Source organism: Hippopotamus amphibius, chromosome 15 (assembly GCF_030028045.1).
Source record: "Hippopotamus amphibius kiboko isolate mHipAmp2 chromosome 15, mHipAmp2.hap2, whole genome shotgun sequence".
NCBI classification, from domain to species: domain Eukaryota; kingdom Metazoa; phylum Chordata; class Mammalia; order Artiodactyla; family Hippopotamidae; genus Hippopotamus; species Hippopotamus amphibius.
The window spans coordinates 8,130,799-8,151,945 of NC_080200.1; the positions used below are offsets into that span (position 1 = coordinate 8,130,799).

General features: G+C 49.4%; 1 protein-coding gene across 8 annotated transcripts in view; it reads right to left on the bottom strand.

The window, feature by feature from the left end:
- Window positions 1-20,711, bottom strand: part of SLC44A2 (solute carrier family 44 member 2) — a 28,295-nt gene extending 7,584 nt beyond the window's left edge. The window contains exons 1-10 of one of the 8 annotated variants that reach the window (XM_057708765.1): window positions 17,572-18,163; window positions 5,135-5,183; window positions 2,621-2,694; window positions 2,413-2,497; window positions 1,741-1,825; window positions 1,436-1,546; window positions 1,287-1,347; window positions 1,076-1,199; window positions 874-957; window positions 668-780 (exon numbers count right to left, since the gene is read on the bottom strand). In XM_057708765.1, coding sequence (XP_057564748.1) covers window positions 668-780; window positions 874-957; window positions 1,076-1,199; window positions 1,287-1,347; window positions 1,436-1,546; window positions 1,741-1,825; window positions 2,413-2,497; window positions 2,621-2,694; window positions 5,135-5,183; window positions 17,572-17,650 — 865 coding nt within the window. In that variant the 5' untranslated portion in view covers window positions 17,651-18,163. Of the gene's footprint in view, window positions 1-667; window positions 781-873; window positions 958-1,075; window positions 1,200-1,286; window positions 1,351-1,435; window positions 1,547-1,740; window positions 1,826-2,412; window positions 2,498-2,620; window positions 2,695-5,134; window positions 5,184-5,668; window positions 5,804-17,571; window positions 18,170-20,584 lie in introns of those variants that run through there. The other 7 variants (XM_057708763.1, XM_057708769.1, XM_057708768.1 and 4 more) reach the window with 7 other exon arrangements.
- Window positions 20,712-21,147: the final 436 nt, after the last annotated feature.

Sequence of the window (21,147 nt, forward strand, 5' to 3'; positions counted from 1 at the left end):
CAGAACGTGAAGCACTGGGTTCTGAGCACTGCCTCTGAGTTCCACGGGCCTCAGATCCACAGCGCACCCCCCCCCATCTCACACACTATCTTCTTCTCATTAAGTCTCCTAACTAGTAAATACTAATTATCCCCAATGTACAGAGGAGGAAATTTAGACATGGGGAGGTTGAGTCACTTGCCCAAGGTCACAGAGCAAGGAATTGGCAGAGCCAGCATTTGGACCCTGTGCTTTCTGGTGCCAGAGCATGTGGCCTTAACCACTGTGCTAAATGGTCTACTTGAGAATCACTTTGCTGTCGATGAAATACAGATCCAGTCCTGTTTGGGAAGATTATGACTTAACGGTTGTTTCCAAGTGTCTGCTCTCATAAACAACACTGAGATGAACATCTTCACAAATATTCCAAATGAAAGATGGAGGATGTCTGATGATTCAGGAGAAGATTTTTTTTTTTTTTTTGGCCACGCCATGCGGCTTGTGGGATCTTAATTCTCTAACCAGGGATCGGACCCCAGGCCCTGGCAGTGGAAGCACCGATTCCTAACCACTGGACCGCCAAGGAATTTCCTCAAGAGAAGATTCTTGATGGGCCAGTGACAGCTCAAAGGGCACAGGCATTTTGAAGACTGTGGGGAGGGGAGGACGCAGGGAGGGAGAGACGTACCGTAGCCTAGGACCAGAATCACCATGACAATCATGACCCAGACCATAATGCCAGCCAAGAAGCGGAGCAGGATGATGAATAAGAGGCTCAACACCATGGCGATGACCAGGCCTCTGGGGGATAAAATGGGGGCATGAGCGGACCCCACCTCCTCACCTGTCTCGGACAGGGAAGCCCAGGGAGGGCTACCTTCCCTCTCAACTTACATGACAATCCAGTACCAGGAGACTGTGTAATCTTCAAATATCCGCATGGCCAGCTGCCGGGCTTCCAGAACTACGTTGGCCTTCCTGGGGGAAGGCGGACAAGGCTTAGGTCGGACCCCGTTCCCTGATTGGGCCAACCCCAGGGGATGCCCTGTCCCACCCAGGAAAATGTGATGCCGGCGTGGTGGGTCATGGTCCTTACTTGGCGCCTTCCACCAGCTCTGTGATGTTTTTCCGAGCACCAAGCCCATCCTCATAGGTTGTCTCGTTGCCCACCATGAGGACCCCCTTGTAGGTGTGGATGGCTGGAAAGCATCGCCGGGCCACTGCACAGAGCAGGGGATGGGACCAGTCAGGCCGAGCCCCTGAAACCTCCCCATGCCCCTCCCGAGCTCACGGGACCCCAGACTCACGGGGTTTGCTGGGGGTGAGGACGGCGGGGCAGAGGCCATCTCGGAAGACCTCAGCCACACTCTGCTAAGAGACAAGGAGCGGGTCAATCCTGCGGGCCAGCACTCTCGACCTGCCCCTACCTGGGCTCCCAGGGCAGCTATCCGCTTACCTTGTTTTTCTGAAAGCCAGGCACACAGAACTGCTTGTAGATATCAAAGTCCTGAGATTTCTCAGCGTTCAGGTAGGTGAGGTAACGGTCAGGACATTTCTCCACGCAGATCTTGGGGGGCAGGAGGCAGGGGTGAGTGGGGTCTGAACAGACACCTGATCGCCTCTCAAGACAGAGGTCCCACCCTCTGCCCCCTATTCACCAGGGAGAGAGAAAGGGCTAGGAGAGAAGCTGCCACTACAGGGAGAGAAGGACCTGATGATGAAAGCGAGGGACAGGAAAGAGGCGGGGAGGGGACAAGTTACCTGGGGAGTGGGACACTGGAATTCCAGCAGGACCAGGGGGCTGGCACACTTCACAATGTTGAAATAAAACAGGAAGGGTTTGTTCCTGGGGTTGGGGAAGGGATATGGAAACTGTCAAGACGTCTCAATCAGCCTGTATAGAATATCTTAATGAAAACAACAACAACAATAATAATAATAACTGTAGCAGCAGCAGCAACTCCATGCCAGGTACTGTTCTAAGCACTGGACATGTATTGCACATCTAATCATCACAACAGCCCCATGAGAATGGGACTGTCATGATCCCCATTTCAGAGATGAGGAAAACGAGGCCCAGAGAGGTTGAGACACTTGCAACAGGTCACACAGCCAGGGAGTGGCACAGCTCAGATTGAACTTGTTCTTCTACCTCACCTGTTCACCACCACCTGACATCAGATCCGGGACTGTCTCCTCTCTGTCTCTCCCCTAATATGTGGGCCACCAGAGGACAACACTCTGAATGTCTCATTTAGTGCTGTGTCCCCAAGGCCTAGAACAGAGGCTGGGGATGGTGCGAGTTTTTAAATATTTGTTGACTGGACCAGTGGATTGACGGAGGCGAGCAGAGCCTAGAACCTTCTCCCCAGTGCTCATGCTCTCCCGCCCACTCCTCCCCAGACCCCGCAGGCCCCAAGGAACCAGACTTACTCATTTATCGTGCCCTTCTGCCCACAGAACTCGCCTCGGCTATCAGTGGGATAGATGACTTTTCGAGGGTCCCCATGGGTCCAAGCTGTGGAGGGATCCAGGGATGCTGAGGGGCTGCCACTCCTCAGCACCAGCCCCAGTTCTGTCCCAGAGGCCGTGGCTTGCCCTCCCACCCTGGAACCCCAATCCCGTCCCCTCCTTTGCTCACCTATGATGCCTACAGCCACATAGCCCACAATGGCCAGGAGGAGGAACACACAGCAAATGACATCTGTGCAGCCTCTGGGGAGCAAGGGACCATGTCAGGGTGGGAGTGAGTATCGGTGCCCTGGATATCATGGACCCATCCTGCCTTGTACACACACGTGGCTGTGTGTTATTTAGACATGTGTTCCTGAGTGGTACCAAAGGGCACGTGCATTTTAAATAGGAATACCTTTCACTGCAGCGCTATTTACAATAGCCAAGATATGGAAGCCACCTAAGTGCCCATCCATAGATGAATGGATAAAGGTGTGGTGTATGTGTCTACAGTGGAATATTACTCAGACCCCCAGTAAAGAATGAAATCATGCCATTTGCAGCAACATGGAACAGACCTGGAAGATATTCTGCTAAGTGAAATAAGTCAGACAGAGAAAAACAAAGAACGTATGCTTTCACTTCTGTGTGGCATCTAAAAAACAAAACAAATGAACAAACAAAACAAAACAGAAACAGACTCATAGATGCAAAGAACACACTGGCAGTTGCCAGAGTAGAGGTGGGTGGGGGGATGGATGAAACAGGTAAAGGGTATTAAGAGGTACAAACCTCCAACTACAAAATAAGTCACCCGGGGTGTAATACACACTTAGGGAATACATTTAATAATATTGTAACAACTTTGTGTGGTGATGGATGGTAACTGGTCTTACTGCAGTGATCATTTCATAATGTATAAAATATTGAGTTACTATGTTGTACATCTGAAACTAATATTGTATATTAATTATAACAATTAAAAATAACAAAATTAAAAATAAATTTTAATACCTAATGCTACACTGTCCTCAAAGCTGGTTACAGCAATGTTCAGCTCTCTTTTGATTAAATGCCCATTTCCCTACATCCTTACCAGTGTAATGTATTAATTTTTTTTTTAATTTAAGCTATTTTGTGGTGATCATTTTGTAATGTACAGAAATACTGAATCGCTATGTTGTGCACCAGGAATTAACATCATGATGTAGGTCAGTTATACTTCAAAAACAAACAAACTCACTCATAGAAAAAGAGATCGGATTTGTGGTTACCAAAGGTGGGGGGTGGGGGGTGGAAGGGAGCATTGGATGAAGGTGTTCAAAAGGTACAAACTTCCAGTGATAAGATAAAGAAGTGCTAGTGATGTAATGTACAACATGGTAAATATAATGTGGTATGATATATATGAAAGTTCTTAAGAGAGTAAGTAAATCCTGAGTTCTCATCAGAAGGAAAAAACATTCTTTTCTTTTTCTTTTTTTTAATATCTTATATGAGATGATGGATGGTCACTAAACTTATTGTGGTAATCATTTCATGATGTATATAAGTCAAATCATAATGTCGTACACCTTAAACTTACACAGTGCTGTATACCAATTGTATCTCAATACTATTGGGAAAAAAAAGAAATAAAAAGCTTGTTTCACCAATCATGTTAGCACAATTTTAAAAAATTAAACTATTTTTATTATCATAAGATTAAAGATGAACATAAAATTTAAACCATACAGGAATGTACAGAACGAAGAACCGTCTCCCACATAAACCTCCTCTTCCTGACTAACCTCTGTTAACGATTTCTTGTGAGTTCTTTATTTATCGGTACAAATGTTTTCCAAAAAAATTTTTTTTGGTTAACTCAGGTATGATTGTGACACACCCACTGTTTGTGTCTTGCTTTTTTCACTATTATATTGAAAGGGATCCATATGACTACTTAGAAAGGTTCTTGTACATTTTAACAGCTGTGTAATAAAATAACCTAAGGATGCAGTGTAGCACACCTAACTGCTCCCAAGAGATGCAATTCAAGTTGTTGGGTTTTGCCTTTTGCAAAAAGGCAGCAGTGTCAAACATCTTTGCCCATCTATAGGAGGTTTACTGGGAGAATTTTTTTCATAGAATTATAATCTCTGGAACAAAGAGCTGTACATTAAAAAAAAAAGTCATTTCCAAATTCCCTCCAAAAAAAGACTGTATCAATTAGTTTCAGAGCAGAATGTGTCAATCTTTTTTTTTAATTGAGGTAACTGATTTATATATAACAGTATATAAGTTTCAGGTGTACAACATTATACATTATATTTCTACCTCTGTATACCCTCGTGTGTCAATCTTTTTAAGCTCTGCCAGTCTGTGATGGGGAGATTCTATTTGGTTATAAATTACATTCCTTTACCTTCTAGTGAGTGTGAGCATTTCTCCCTAACTCCACTGTCTATTTCTTGCTCTGTAAATGATCTGTTCCAGTCTTTTGCCTGAATCTTAAAAAATTAATTTGTAAAGACTCTTTGCATAGTAAAGAAATTGCTTTCTTGTTCTTTTATCATTCTTTTATCTTTAAGTTCTTGTATCAAGTTGCAAATATTTATCTCCAGTGTGTTGGAGTACAGATGTGGAGGTGTGTGTAAGGAAACAGTGGTGGAGGCAATGTCAGCAGAGACCCCCTCCCCTCCCAGGAGCCCAGACCCCTTACCTGTTGTAAATGGGTCCTTTGAAGCTGGGGTCATACTTCTGTGGTGTTCCTGAAAATCAGCAAGATTGAGCTGAGTGACCCAAGGTGGGGCTGGCAGAAAACCCTTCCCCATATGTCCCTAAGGGTGTCTTCGGCCACGGAGGAGTAAAGTTCAGAGATTTGGGGGATTTTCTCTGAACGGCCTGATTTATCACCTGGGGACACTCACAGGGAGGGGGCTGGAAAAGGGCCAGCAGCGGGGCTGGAAAAGGGCCAGCAGCGAGCCCGGTGGAGAGGAGTTTCCAAGGTGGGATCTGGAGATGGTTCCCACAGGAGTACCGGGGAGGCTGCGAGGACAGACCCTGTGGATGAGGGAGTCTGGAGGAACCTCCGGGGAGGGCGTTGGGGTGAAGGGTGCTGGCAGGTGATGATGGGGGCTGGGGGGGTACAGGTCGAGATCTGCAATTCTGCTCCCCCCTCGTCCCCCGACCCTGGGTCCTCCCGCTGCCCCCTCCAAGTTGCCAGGCCCACGTGTGGGAGGGGGGCGCTGCCTACCGTGCTTTCCGTAGTAATGCTGCCGCTCGCCCCCCATCCCTGCGGGCGCCCAGCCCCGACAGCCGCCCGCCTGCTCCAGCTCCCCCTCTGCCCTCGGGTCCGGACGCGCGGGCGTCCCGAGGGAGGGACCGAGGGACCGGCTGGCGGCGGCTCCTCCCAGCAAAGAGCCAGGCGGGGCGGCCCAAACCGGTCAGACCGGCCCTAGCAGAGCTGCTGCCTCGGACGGACTGGACCACGGAACGGAGGGAGGGAGGGAGGGAGGGAGGAGAGGGCCGGGCGGGGCGGCAGCTGCTCCCGCCACTCACCCGCCGCCCGATTTAGCCCTCTCCGCCCCGCCCCCCAGCCCCCACCCGGGGAACTCTGTGGCTTCACTCGGTGGCTTCACCCTGTGGCCTGGGCTAGCCCCCGCCCCCAACCAGGCGACACGGCCCTAGGACATCGCTTAACCCTGGAAGGCTCCTACTAATTCTCCCATTCTCCAGGTATGGAAACTGAGGCATTGGCAGGTCAATGTCTAGCCAGGAGCGGCAAAACAGGCAGATGGCTGAACTTGAACAACCAATGACAGAGTATTTGGGCTTGAACACTCTCCAACCTGTGGATGTATTTTTTAAAAAAATAAATGCCAACAGTTAAGTATTGGGACGATTCATTAAAAAAATCCACATCCCCGTCTCTTGAAAACTGCCAAATTAGGACTGACAGCCCTCCGGCCACATCCCTTCCCGGCACAGCCTCCAGCGGGTCTCTTTGTGGCCCCCAAGGCTACACACCTCAGCTCACCATCCTTGCACACTCTCACAGTCGATAATCCTGAAGTCGTTGCTTTGAAAAACACGGATTTATTGAGCACCTACTGGGTACAGTGGCATTTGAGACCCAGTCTTGTGGGTCTTGTGATATCCTACTGGGTGGTCCTGGATTCAAATGGTCCTGCCCCGCCTGAGCCAGGGGATACTCAGGCCAGCACCTTGCCTCCTCTGAGCCTCAGCTTCCTCAACTGTGAAATGGGGCTAAAGCATAAAACCCAAACCAGCCAAAGACCAGGCATGGGATACCAAGAAGTATACAGTTGGCATGCGTGTCATATATTGTCCGTGTAGGGATATTCAGCTGATGTGGAGGTATATATATAGTAGGTATGGGGGTACTGCCAGCATGGGGTATATAGCCCACATGGAGGTATACACTTGGGGGGTGTTTAATCAGTGTGGAGTATACAGTAGGGGTAGCGGTATACAGCTGGTGGGAGGTACACAGTCAGTGGGGAGTTGTGCGGCTGGTGTGGGGGTACACAGTCGGCCTAGGGTTCCCAGGCAGCTGGCCACACCCCCTACACCAACCATCTACCCCCACACTGGCTATTTACTCCCTTGATTATGCACTTGTTCAAATTGCATCTCCCAACAGCCCTTGGGGCCAGTCGTATACTTCACAGTACAATCAACTCTACAGATTACAGGGCAGGACACAGTCAGCGTGGGGGCGTAGTCAGCAGGAAGAGATATCCAGTGTGGAGCATACAGCCAGCACGGGGTTATAAGTGTGCAGTTGGTGCTCAATAATTGTACCTGCTGCCTCAGAGTCAGGCACCCCCTGATGGGACTCTGGTCACCAACTCAGCTTGTCCTTAGAGAAGTGTCAACACCCCACCCCACCCCCGTCCCCGCCCCCGGCAGTGGCTTCTAGCTATGGAGGCCCCACCTGCCCCCTGGCCCACAAGCTTCAGCAAACAGGCACGGCCCAAAGCTGCAAGCCATGCCCTCGGGTGACCGGGCCTCCCAAAGTAGCCCTGTGGTTGCCACGGTCCCTGCCAGCCCAAAGGCCGGCTGGTCCCACCCCGCCCAATGCAAGCAGTGCCCAGGCTGCAGCCTTTTCTCTTCCCGGATATGCTAGGTCCCCTGGGGACACTCCTGCAGACTCCGGCCTTCAACTACCAGCTCCCTCCCTGATAACGCTCAAATGTGGGTCCCTGGAGAGGGCCTCACCCCTGAGTGGCACACCCCTGTGACATCCGCCCCCCAACGCCCCATACGGGGGTCTCGTGGGCCCTTCCCACTCAGCATGGCCACATCGAGCCCCCATTGTCCCCCAGCTGCTCTGTCCTCCTGACTGCTCAGGCCGGAAGCCTGGGACACCTCTCTCTTTGCTTCACGTCAGCTTTGCCTTCAGAATCTATTCAGGATCCAACCGCTCTCACCCCCTGTAGGGCCCTCACCCTTGTCACACACGGCTGTCATTTCCTGCCTGGACAGTGCGGGTGCCTCCACCCTGGTCTCTCAGCTCCTACACTTGTCCTCCTGTGTCTGTTCTCCTCTCAGGGGCCAGAGGAGCCTGTGAACACCCGAGTCAGGGCATGTCTCTCCTCTGCCCTGAACCCTCTATGGTTCCCACCTCCCTCTGAGGAAAAGCCCAACTCCTCACCATGTCCACAAGGCCCTGCCGCCTGCTCTGCCCTGTCCCCTCCTCCCTGCCCTCACCCCCTCACCCCCTCCCACTCTCCCCTTTCCTGCTCCGTTCCAGCCTTACTGGCCCCCTGGTTATACTGTAGGTTATACAGTGTAAACTGTTTTTTTTTAACTTTTTCACTTTTATGAAAGGTTTTGACCATGAAGCCTTCATTAAATATCACGAAATTCTCTTTGCTAACCATCTACTTCTAAATAGGAGACATACACTAGTATAGCAACTGTTTCTTTTTTTTTTTTTATAGCAACAGTTTTAAATGTGGAAATTTAAAATTTTTGTTGAGAAAAGATTGATGTATATATATTTTTTCCTTTTTGAATTTCAACCCCCAAAATATTCTAGCAAAAAAATTGGGGGAGTTTGGGCTGGGTCTTCTTCAACGGGCATCTGTGGCCAAGGAGGATGGTGGACTTGCCCACACCCAGGGCACCACCAGCCCACATCCCCCCTGGTTACCTCAGTACCTTTGCACTGGCTGTTCTCTCTCCCTAGAAAGCTCTTCCCTGAGACAGCCATTTGGCTCCACCTCCTTCAAGCTCAAACATCACTTCCTCAGAGAAGTTTTCTCTGACCATCCTATCTACAACAGCACACTTTCCCCCACCTCCTGTTACCCAATTTATTTTGTTTCTTACCACCTGACACATCACTCATTTACACATTGACTATTTATTGTCTACCCCCGTGTCTGTTTGCTGCAAGAGGGCTGGGATTTATGTCTGTGTTGTTCATAACTTTGTCCCCAGCACCTAGCATAGCACCTGGCATAGAACAGGCACTCATTCAATGTTTGTTAAATGAATAACCACAGTATATAATCCATGTATAATATAGCTAAAACTGAAAATAAAAATGCAGCTTAGTTTTCTGGGTGCACGTATTTTAAAAATCAATTTGTGGGACTTCTCTGGTGGCTCAGTGGTTAGGAGTCTGCCTGCCAATGCAGGGGACACAGGTTCAATCCCTGGTCCGGGACCATCTCACATGCGGAGCAACTAAGCCCATGCACCACAACTAGTGAGTCTGCACCCCGTGTGCCACAACTGCTGAAGCCTATGTGCCTAGAGCCCGTGCTCCGCAACAAGAGAAGCCACCACAATGAGAAGCGCACGCACCGCAATGAAGAGTAGCCCCCGCTTGCCACAACTAGAGAAAGCCCGCATGCAGCAACAAAGACCCAACACAGCCAAATACGTCAATAATTAAAATAAAAATTAATTTGTGCATTTTATACATATAAGAATTGAATACACGATAAATGTAGAATTTCCAGTTGGCAGGGAAAGGGTAAATCAGTCAGTAGCCTTGACTGTACATTTGGAAGAAAATAAAGTGAACTCCATTCCCAATACATAGCAAAACAAATTCCACGTGGATTAATCATGCAAATATACAAAACTCAACACTGTTAACAAGCAGGCTGGGAAAATACAAGAGCATATTTCTACTATCTGATAGCAGGTGAGACCGGTAAGGTGGGTAGGGGAGAGAGGAAGGAGCACGGGAAGTTTCTTAGGTCAGCCAGGCAGCCAGACTGGCAGTCGTTAACAGCCAGATCGAAAAAGGCTGGTGCTGGGACTTTCCTGGCGGTCTAGTGCTTAAGAACTAAGGAATATATTGCAGACACTGGCTCAGGGCTCTTTACCATACAGGTGAATCTATCAACAACCCACTTTGGGGAATTCCCTGGTGGTGCCGTGGTTAGGACTTTGTGCTTTCACTGCCGAGGGCCTGGGTTCAATCCCCGGTTGGGGAACTAAGATCCCACATGCCATGCAGCGCAGCCAAAACAACCACCACCATTTTACAGCAGAGGAAACTGAGGCTCAGGGAGAGGAATCAGCCCACCTAGTCACCTAGCAACAAGTGGTCAGTTCCTACTCCAGTTCTGCATTTTTTTTAATAAATTTATTTATTTGTTTATTTATTTATTGGCTGCATTGGGTCTTCGTTGCTGCACGTGGGCTTTCTCTAGTTGCAGTGAATGGGGACTACTCTTCTGGTGCATGGGCTTCTCATTGCTGTGACTTCTCTTGTTGTGGAGCACGGGCTCTAGGTGTGTGGGCTTCAGTAGTTGTGGCACACAGGCTCAATAGTTGTGGCTACAGGCTCTAGAGCACAGGCTCAGCAGTTATGGCGCATGGGGCTTAGTTGCTCGGGGGCATGTGGGATCTGCCTGGACCAGGGATTGAACCCGTGTCCCCTGCATTGGCAGGTGGATTCTTAACCACTGCACCGCCAGGGAAGTCCTCCTTCTCGTTTTGAAGGGTGAGTGGGAGCTACGGAGGGTGTTTGAGCAGAAGCATGATGAGGCCGGGCTGGGGAGGGGAAGACACACGGGGAAGTCTCAGACAGCTCTCAGGGAAATTGGTGACCGTGGCTGGGACACATGGGCTATGGTCTTGCTGTGTGAACTTGTGTTATTCCTCCGTAAGATGGAACTGAAGATGCAGGGAGAGGCACATTGCCAGACCGTTAGTATTCGCCTTTCTCCTCCCTCTGCCCCCCTTGTAGGAGGCTCAGGAAATGTAAGAGGGAACATTGGTACTGTCATCTGATGGGTTCCATTAGCTCTCATGTTAACATTAGCCAAGTGGGGACGGAGGGAGGGGCAAGGCGAATACTAATGGTTTGATAATTGAGTCTGAGGATGGAAACTTGCTGAATCTTTGCAAAAATGTTGCAAAATAATAACAGTGGAATGCCCCAGTGCCTCTATATTTCTGACCCGTTTACTGTATGCCAGGCACTTTTCTAAAACGCAACACAGTTTACCTCAGCTCACCCTTATAGCAACTTTGTGAGGTTGATCCTATTATCACCCCCATTCGACAGATGCGAAAACTGAGGCCCAGAGAGAAACCTATGTTGGTGGGCACAAAGATGATGAGTGACAGAGCTGGGCCACCCAGCTCCTGAGTTAGTGTTTTCTATGGCTGCTGTAAGTAATTAACACCAACTTGGAGGATCAAAACACAAATTTATTATCTCATGGTTTTAGAGATCAGACATCCAAAGTGCATCTCACTAAGCTAAAATCAGGGTGTTAGCCAGGCTGCGTTTCTTCTGCAGATTCTCAGAAGGAATCTGTTTCCTTGCTTGTTCCAGCTTCTAGAAACTGCCCTCATTCCTTGGCTCCTGGCCTCCCCCTCCATCCCAAAGCCAGCATTCCCATCAAGCCCACATCCGCTTCCACTGCTACATCTCCTCCTCTGACTCCCCTGCCTCCTTCTTTTCTTTTCTTTTCTTTTTTTTTTTTGGGTCACACCAAATGGCATGTGGGATCTTAGTTCCCCTGCAGTGGAAGCATGGAGCTTAACCACTGGACCGCCAGGGAAGTCCCCCTCTTTTCTTTATAAGGACCCTTGTCCTTGGGCCCACCTGGAAAATCCAGAAGAATCTCCCCATCTCAAGACCCTAAAGTTAATCCCACCTGCAGGACTTCCCTGGTGGTGCAGTGGTTAAGAATCCGCATGCCCATGCAGGGGACACAGGTTTGAGCCTTGTTCTGGGAAGATCCCACATGCCGCGGAGCAACGAAGCCTGTGTGCCACAACTACTGAAGCCTGCACGCCTAGAGCCCGCACTCCGCAACAAGAGAAGCCCCCTCTCGCTGTAACTAGAGAAAGCCTAGGCAGCAACAAAGACCCAACACAGCCAATAAATTAATCAATTAATTAACTAATTTAAAAAAAATCCCATCTGAAAAGTCCCTTTTGTCGTGTAAGGTAACACATTCATAGGTTCCAGGAATTAGGATTCGGAAATCTTTGGAGGGACCATTTTTCTGCCTACCAGTGTCTTTTATTATTTTTATTTTTTTTGATGTGGACCATTTTTAAAGTCTTTACTGAATTTGTTACAATATTGCTTCTGTTTTATGTTTTGGGTTTTTGGCCCTGAAGTATGTGGGATCTTAGCTCCCTGACCAGGGACCCAACCCACACCCTCTGCACTGGAAGGCAATGTCTAAACCACTGGACTGCCAGGGAAGTCACTACCAATTGTGTCTTAACCATTTAGGACAGCGGTTGACAAACCATCCGTGCCCCCGTGGGGCAAATCCATCCACCACATTCTCATATGGCTCAGAGCTAAGAATGGTCTTTCCATTTTTAAGTAGCTGGAAAATATCAAAAGAAGACTATTTTGTCATGAGAGACTCAAATGTCAGCAGCCGTAAATCCAGTTTGCTTGGCGCACAGCCACACCCATTCGTTTTCGTATTGTCGATGTCTGCTTCCTTTCATTTTGTCTGCTGTCTTTGGCAGACTTGCGTAGCAGTCACAGATTGTATGTGAAAATATTGACTCTCTGGCCCTTTACTGAAGTTTGCTGCTCCCCCAGTCTCTAGGCCATGAACCCACACGTGTTGAGCTCAAGTCTGTGCCAGCATGTTTCATGCGCTCTGCTTAAAACAACCAGAAGTGGTAAAGTCCTGTCGTTCATTCCCAGCAATATGGGTGGGGAAATTGACAAGCCCTTTCCCTTTCCAGGCTGCTGTTTTCCTGTGTGGAGAATGCGACGCATACTTGCATTTCCTGGTAGCTGTTGCCAGGGCTTGATGCTCAAAAAGCACTTAGCACAGGTTTGGGGTACAAGGCTTTAAGAAATGCTAACCAGGGGAATTTCCTGGGGGCCCAGTGGTTGGGGCTCGGCACTTTCACTGCCAAGGGCATGGGTTTTATCCCTGGTCAGGGAACTAAGATCCTGTGAGCCGTGGTGGCCCAAAATAAAGAAAAGAAAGAGAGAAAGAGAAAGAGAGAGCGGAAGAGTGGAAGGGAAAGAAAGAAAGAAAGAAAGAAAGAAAGAAAGAAAGAAAGAAAGAAAGAAAGAAAGAAAGAAAGAAAGAAAGAAAGAAAGAAGGAAGGAAGGAAGGAAGGAAGGAAGGAAGGAAGGAAGGAAGGAAGGAAGGAAGGAAGGAAGAAAGAAAGAAAGAAAGAAAGAAAGAAAGAAAGAAAGAAAGAAAGAAAGAAAGAAAGACAGGGAGGGAGGGAGGGAGGGAGGAAGGAAGGAAGGAAGGAGGGAAGGAGGGAAGGAAGGAAAGAAAAAGAAAGAAAGAAAGGAAGGAAGGAAGGAAGGAAGGAAGGAAGAAAGAGAAAGAAAGAAAGGAAGGAAGAAAAAGAAAGAAAGAGAAAGAAAGAAAGAAAGAAAGAAAGAAAGAAAGAAAGAGAGAGAGAGAAAGAAGGAAAGAAAGAAAAAGAAAGGAAGGAAGGAAGAGAAAGAAAAAGAAATGCTAACCGGAAGCCAAAGGAGGCAAACTGAGGCCGCATGCTCAGACCACAGAGCAGGTGAGGGATGGAGTTCTGAATGAAACCAAGGACCCTCTGGCTCCAACCCAGGCATTTTTGGGGCAGATTCTGGGAGAGGCAGAGCTCAAGGTGTGACAGTGGTGGGGGAGAAGACATGAGAAAGTCGGGCCGTTAGACCAGGCTCTGGGAGGGGAAGCGGCAGTTGGATTCCAGCCGTGCCAGGCAGGAAGGCCAGCCCACCCAGTTCAGTGGGTGTAGGAGATAAGGGAACAAATACAGGCTGCTTGTGCCAGGACATCAAGTACCACCCGGCCCCTGAGGCTTCTGGATACAGACCAAGCCCCCAGGGCCCACAAAGGCCCAAGGCCTCGCCCACACAGCCAGGCCAGCTCACCCAGGCCTTCCCAGAAATCTCTGCCTGGGTAATGGGCATCCCGGCTGCCCAGAAAAATCCCTTTAACAAAAGGCTGGGGTGAGAAAGCTAGAAGTGATTCTACTGGCCACGATAGGAGCAAAAGTTAGAGCACCTACTGTGTGCTGGGCACCAAAGCAGACATTTCTTTCTAGGAACTCAATCCTTACGAGGCTCTCAGAGCAGATGGCACAATGAAGAAATGCAGGCACAGAGATGTTCTGTGACTAGTCTGAAGTCACATAGCCAGCAGGAGCTGGGACTTTGAAGTCTGGTCCTGACACCATGCTCTTTTCTTTCCAAAAAAAAAAAAATTTTTTTTTTTTTGGTTGAGCCCCGCAGCTTGGGGGATCTTAGCTCCCAGATCAGGGATCGAACCCAGGCCCTTGGCAGTGAGAGTGCAAAGTCGTAACCACAGGACTGCCAGGGAATTCCCTCAATTTTTATTTTATGTAAGTATAGTTGATGAGCAATGTTGTGTCAGTTTCAGGTGTATAGCAGAGTGATTCCATTATACACACACGTGTCTATTCTTTTTAAAATTCTTTTCCCATTTGGGTTATTACAGAGTATTGAGCAGAGAATTCCCTGTGTTGTACCGTAGGTCCTTGTCGGCTATCTACATCACGCTCTTGAACTGTGTGCTCTGTGAATAACTCCAATTAATTAGGCATTTACTGCAGATCCAGCTCTAAGTGCTATACCCGCATGAGTTCACTAAACCCTTGAGGGAGCCCCAAGAGGGAGCTGATACTGTTATTAACCCCACTTTCTGGATGGAGAAACTGAGGCTCAGATATACAAAAGGTACAGATATGAAAGGTTCAGGGATACTAAAGCTCTCTGCTGGTACAGAGCTAGAAGAATGGAGCTGGGACTGGAACCGAGCCAGTGCTGGCTTCCAGAACCTGGCTGAGAATCAGAACTCTGCTTAACTTTTTTGTGGATGTGTTCGTTTATTTAGCACCTTGGTACAAGGCGATTCATGTCCCTTGACTAGGGCTATCACCTCTGGCTTCGTTTCCTGGCTTCTGCCATTGCGCCTCAGAGAGGCCAGGGGGTACCTGTGAACCCCTGAGTCAGGCTAGGTCCCTCCTCTGCTCAGAACTCGATGACTCCTATCTCTCTCTGAACAGAAGCCCAGGGAATTCCCTGGCGGTCCAGTGGTTAGGAATCGCGCTTTCACTGTGGCGGGCCCAGGTTCTATCCCTGGTCAGGGAACTAAGACCCTGCAAGCCATGCAGTGCAGAGAAAAAGAAAAAAAAAGAAAGAAAAGAAAGAAAGGAAGGAAGAATGAAAGGAAGAAAGAAAACAGAAGCCCAAGTCCTCCCATGGTCCACAAAGCCCTGTACACTCTGCCCATCCCCTCTCTGCCTCACCTCCTCCCATTCTACCCCTTGATCTCTCCACTCCAGCCACAAAGGCCTCCTCGCTGCTCCTCAAACACAGCAGACATGCTCCCGCCCAGGGCCTTTGCACAAGCCTTACTCATTGCCTGACACATTCTACACAGCTCCCTCTCTCATTCCTCTGGTCACTTCAGGATGACTTTCTCTGATCCTCCTATCTGAAATTTTAAACCCTGCCTCCAGGCCCTATAGATCACTGCCATCCCTTCTTCCTGCTAAACTTTTCTCCAGAGCCCTTCCCTGATATCGTGAGAATTTTCCCATTCCTCTTAGTATCTCCTCTGGGTCCCTTTCTACAACGTCAGCTTGACAAGTGCTTGGTCTAGGAGAGAACCTGGCAACTGGTACCTGCACAATAAATGTTTGCTGAAGGAAGTTATGAATGAACTTGCTTATGTTAAGGGACCTGTATGCTTATCAAGATTAAAACAAACAAACAAAAAAACAACTTCAGGCAGAACAAGCCTTTGGACTAAGAAAAATCACTCTCTCCTGTCACCCCTGGCCCAGAGCCCTTACTTCCTCTCCCTGGGGGCAGTTTCTCTCACTGGTTTTCCTTCTGGACACTGTCCACAGGGCGCATACCTAAGCAGATCAGATTTCTAACTGTGTATCTCTCATTCCCCCCCCCCCCCCCCCCGTTTTGTTACACACCCTGTTCCCCACTTTGCTATTTCACAGACTAACATAATTACACATTGTTTCCCCATCAGTAAGTTTAGACCTACTTCATCTCACAAGGCAACATTGTAGCCCACCCTAGGAAGAATAGCTTTTCTCATTAAACCAGCCTGAGGAGCTTTAAAAAGATACAGATGCCACACATACACACAGAAATAAACAGTCTAAGCTCTGGAAAGAGTCTTCTTGGCTGCCTTACCTCTGGGGCGAGGAAAGCTAGCTGAGGGTATGTGAAGGGTTCTTTCACATGGAAAGCTAAAATCTTCTGTGCGGTTGTGGGCTTATTTTTAATTTTCAGCCTCCACTCCCACCGCAGCAGAGAGAATATATTAACTTTGTTATATAAGAGTTTTAAATCCTATTTTAAAATAATCCTCCCTGGGAACTCCTTGGCGGTCCAGTGGTTAGGACGTGGTGCTTTCGCTGCTGTGGGTTCAATCCCTGGTCGGGGAACCAAGATCCCACAAGCTGTGCGGTATAGTCAAAATAATAATTATTATTATTATTACTGTAATGATAATAATTCTCCCATTGGGGATTGACTGGGAAGGAGCAGGAGAGAAATTTCTGGCATGATGAGAAGGTTCTTACCAGAAATCTGCAAATTTTTTCTAAGGGCCAGGTATTAAAAATTTTAAACTTTCTGATTCAAATATCGCCTCTATCACATATTCTTCTTCTTTTAAGAATCCTTTAAAAATACAAAAGCCATTCTCAGTCCATTGGCTTTATGAAAACAGGCCACAGTGCAACAATGTAAACAACAATACTTAACACTACTGAGCTGTACCCTTAAAAGTGGTTTAGATGGTAAATTTTACATTATGTATTTCACCACACAGACAAAAATATATTAATAATGATAGGCCCTCCTTGGGCATGAGGGGATTCTGGGGACTGATAATATTTTTTACCTGATCTGGGTGCTGGTTACCTGTGAAGACTCCTGGAGCCTCATACATTTAGAATCTGCACCCTTTTGGTATGAATTTTCTACTTCAATAAAAAGTTTAGGGAGGACTTCCCTGGTGGCGCAGGGGTTAAGAATCTGCCTGCCAATGCAGGGGACACGGTTCGATCCCTGGTTCAGGAAGATTCCACATGCCCCCGAGCAACTAAGCCCCTGTGAGCCACAACTACTGAGCCCACGTGCCGCAACTACTAAAGCCCTCACACCTAGAGCCTGTGCTCCACAGGAAGAGAAGCCACTACAATGAGGAGCCCGTGTACCACAATAAAGAGTAGCCCCGGATCACCAGAACTAGAGAAAGCCTGTGTGCAGCAACAAAGGCCCAACACAGCCAATTAATTAATTAATTTTAAAAAATCAATTCAAAAAAGTTTAGGGAGTTCTCTGGTGGCCTTGTGGTTAGGATTTGTCAATGTCACTGACACAGCCTGGGTTCGATCCCTGGTCCGGGAACTGAGATTCTGCAAGCTGTGCAGCAGGGCCAAAATATAATAAATAAATACAATAAAATTTCATCTTAAAAAAAAGTTTAAAATATTCCCCTTGAATGGTTCAATATAAGAGGGTCCACCCACAAATGCACAGCTTAATGCAACCATCAACAAAAATTGAGGAGGGTTTACAGGTGCTGATGTGAGAAAGAGATCATTTCCAACATATATTAAGAAAAAAAAAAGCAAAAACAAAAAACAGCAACATAAGGGACTTACCTGCTGGCGCAATGGTTAAGAATCTGCCTGCCAAAGCAGGGGACACAGGTTCGAGCCCTGATCCAGGAAGATCCCACATGCTGTGCAGCAACTAAGCCCATGCGCCACAACTACTGAGCCTGCACTCTAGAGCCCATGCTATGCAACAAGAGAAGCCATCGCAATGAGAAGCCCACACACCACAACATAGAGCAGCAACTAGAGAAAGCCCTCAAGCAGCAATGAAGACCCAACACAGCCAAAAAAAACCCAAACAAACAAAAAAATAAATAAATGTTAAAAAGCAAAATTCAGGTGCCTAGAGCCCGTGCTCTGCAACAAGATAGATACCACTGCTATGAGAAGCCCATGAACGGCAAAGAAGAGTAGCCCCCACTCACCACAACTAGAGAAAAGCCCACACTCAGCAATGAAGACCCAATGCAGCCAAGAAAAATTAAAAAAAAAAAAAAATAGAAAATGAAACAAGTACCATGACTTTTTCCCCAGCTCCCCACCCCCACCAGAGTCTATTGTTTTAGATTCTAGAATCTTTTTCCATGCTGCTCATGCCAAGGGTGGGCTGGGAAAGACGACAGTGCCCCTTGCTGACATCCGTCAGAGCCAGAAGCCATTTCCTGGCTTCCTCAGAGATGCTACCTTCCTCTAGATATGGTGTCTGATAGGGAGGGAGTTTTCTGTCCTGCCCAGACTCGTCCAAGTATGTGCCTTGACAGAGAGGGCTGCTTCTTCAGCAGTGCATGGAAAAATCCATGTCCCCAGTATCAGCAGTCCCAGAGGTCTCCTGAGCAGGTACAGCTTACCAGGCACCTTGCAAAACACTTCCCACCAGCCAGTACGGTCTGTCCAGCCTTACAGATCAGGATAGAGTCTCAGAGAGGTCACCAACTGCACATGGTGAGTTGTACGCAATAGAACCAACCAGGATTTGAGCCTATGTCTGTCTGACATCACCCCCTAAATTCACGGTGATGGATGGGAAGGCCCTGGGGTACAAGGGGAGGATACGTGAGCCACTCTTTCCAAAGCACACTGTTCCCTAAGGAAATCTCCCTGTTGTCTGTCTGCCAGAGACTTCACAGGGCAGTGTAAGGGCCCTAGGTTTTTGGTTCTGATGAGAATGGACTACTTACAAACTAAGCAAGATATCCACCCCCACCCCCCACCCCCACTTTGAGGATTCAAGCCATGTGGACCCTCTGGAGGAGGTGAGGGCCTGGCTGCATGACCCAGGTGAAGTCTCCACCTTACACTCTCCTGGTCCTCATAGACAGAAATAATTAAGTAATTGTGTGGTTTGTTTGCTGTTCCCTCTGCCACATTTTGCTTAAATCTTCCCATGTCTGGCTCAACCTCCAGCCCTTGGTCACCTAAAATAATCCCAGACGATTCTTCCCCCAGCACACACACACACACACACACACACACACACACACACACACACACCCCAACTTAAAATTACCTATTTATTCAAGAATTTTTCCATTCAGTTCACTGCTGTGTTCTCTGTGTCTAGACACTGCCTGAAGGATGCTCAGTACATACTTGCTGATGGAATGTGCTTCTGATGCCCAGCACAAGGTCTGTTGGGCACATAGGTCCCCTGTCTCCAGTGCGGTCCTGGCAGGGGCATGGTTGGCACCTTCGGCCAAATTCAAGGCTGGGTGAATCATATCATTGTCTCCTCTGCCTCAAGCCTTGCCTCAGGGAGACCAAAGATTTCTCAGGTGCTGCCCGCAGGCAGGCAAGCAAGACCCCAGGCAGAGAATTCCAGATCAGAGGCAGCCAGCCACACCCAAGGCACACACAGCACCAGCAGCCACAGGGTCTAGAGTTTGGGCCAAAACCAAGAGCAAGGGGCCCCTCAGGAGATCTGGGCTGGCAGCTTCAAGCAGGGAGGGGAGAGGCTGGGCAGTGGCCAGGCTCTTCACTGATCTGGGCAGGGAGAACCTAGCCTCCCCTATCTATCTCTTTCCAGCCTCTGAAGGCCACAGTCCCTGGGGGGAGGGAGGCACAGCTCTAGCCAGCTTGTTTTTCGTGATTATTTTTGAGCTGTTTCCGGCCCCCTCCCCAAGGCCCTTTGGTCTCACAGTTTCCAGGAAGTTTCAGTTACACAAGAAGGGGTGTCAGGGCCCCTTTGCCCCAAGCCAGTGCCACGTGGGGCGTGTACCCAGCTGAACCCTGGGGACCCAAAATGGAGAAGAGAAAGGAGAAACTGAGGACCTCACACCCCTCTGTGGGAACCCTGGGAAGGGAAGCACCGCAGGGCGTGGGTGGGGAGGAAGCCTCCTCTTTGCCCCATCCCATGGGCCCAGAGGAGAAGGTCGCCCTCAGACGTTTGCGGGAGGGGGTCCCTGTGGCCCGGACTCCTCCAAATGGGAGCGAGCATCTTCCCCTCCACCACCTGCCCCCCACCCCCACCCCCGGCCCCTTGCACAGGGAGGGGAAAGTTTCTCAATTGTTTCCTGTTTGTTTCCTGTCCTTCCCCCGGTGGCGCCCTTGTTTTCGCCCTTCCCAGACGGTGGGAGAGACTCGATGGGCTCCCACCCCAGCATTGGGTCTGCACACTCTTGCCTCAGTTTCTCCATCTGCCCAAAAGCACAGGACGGCTACTTCTGGGGGAATATGAGCAGGAGGAAGAAGTGGATAAAGGGAATTGGAAGAGGAGGAGGATTTGGGGAGGCTGGGGCCCTGGTCGTTTTCCAAGCCCCAGTAGCCGTGCCTCCCCTCCCCCGCCCTGCATCCGAGCCGCCCAGATAACGGGACCTCCCCGGGCTGAGCATGCGCCTTGCGTCCCGGCCCATCACCCGGAGGGGGAGCAGGGGCTCCCGAGAGGGGACGCAGGGCTACCTGGCGGGAGCAGGGGGGTGTGGGCTCGGCGCAGAGCAGGATGCAAGGCCGGGAAGCAGGAGCAGGCCCCTAGCTGCAGCGCGGGTGTTTAAGGCCTCGGATGGCCGTCCCCCAAGGCCCCCCAACTCATCAGAGGCAACCACGGGCCAGGGGCGGCTCCTACCGTAGGCTCCGTCCTTCCGCTCGTCCACCATGGCCGCAGCGGGCGGGGAGGGGAGTCCGAGCCAGCGCGACCCCAGCCCGGCCGGGCGCGAGGCTCCCCGGGCTTCAGCGCCCCGCCCCGGGTCCGGCGCCGCCCCTCCCACCCGGTCATCCCCTCGCGACCTCACCAATGGGAGCCCCGAGCGGGTGGGGGGCGGGACTCGGGGGCGGGGCCAGGTTCTGGAGGAGGTGGGGCCCCAACCTTTGTTTCCCATCTCGGCTGTGGAGAGACCCTTTTGGCTCCTTTAGTGGACAAGGAGCGGTCGTCATTCATTCAGTCATCTATCCATCTACTCATTCGCCAAACAGATATTGAGCGTCGACTGTTGCCAGAGAACAGGCAAAAAGATGCCATTTTTCATTCATCAGATTGGCAAGAATTTTAGAGTTTGGTAACATCAAGAGGAGTGAGCTGATGCTGGGGGTCAGAATGTTCTCTAGCAGAAAGATTAAATAAATCCAAACCGTGTTCACCCCGTACGATTCCTCTCTGCCAGTGGCGCTGGAGAAACCATAGCAGACGTA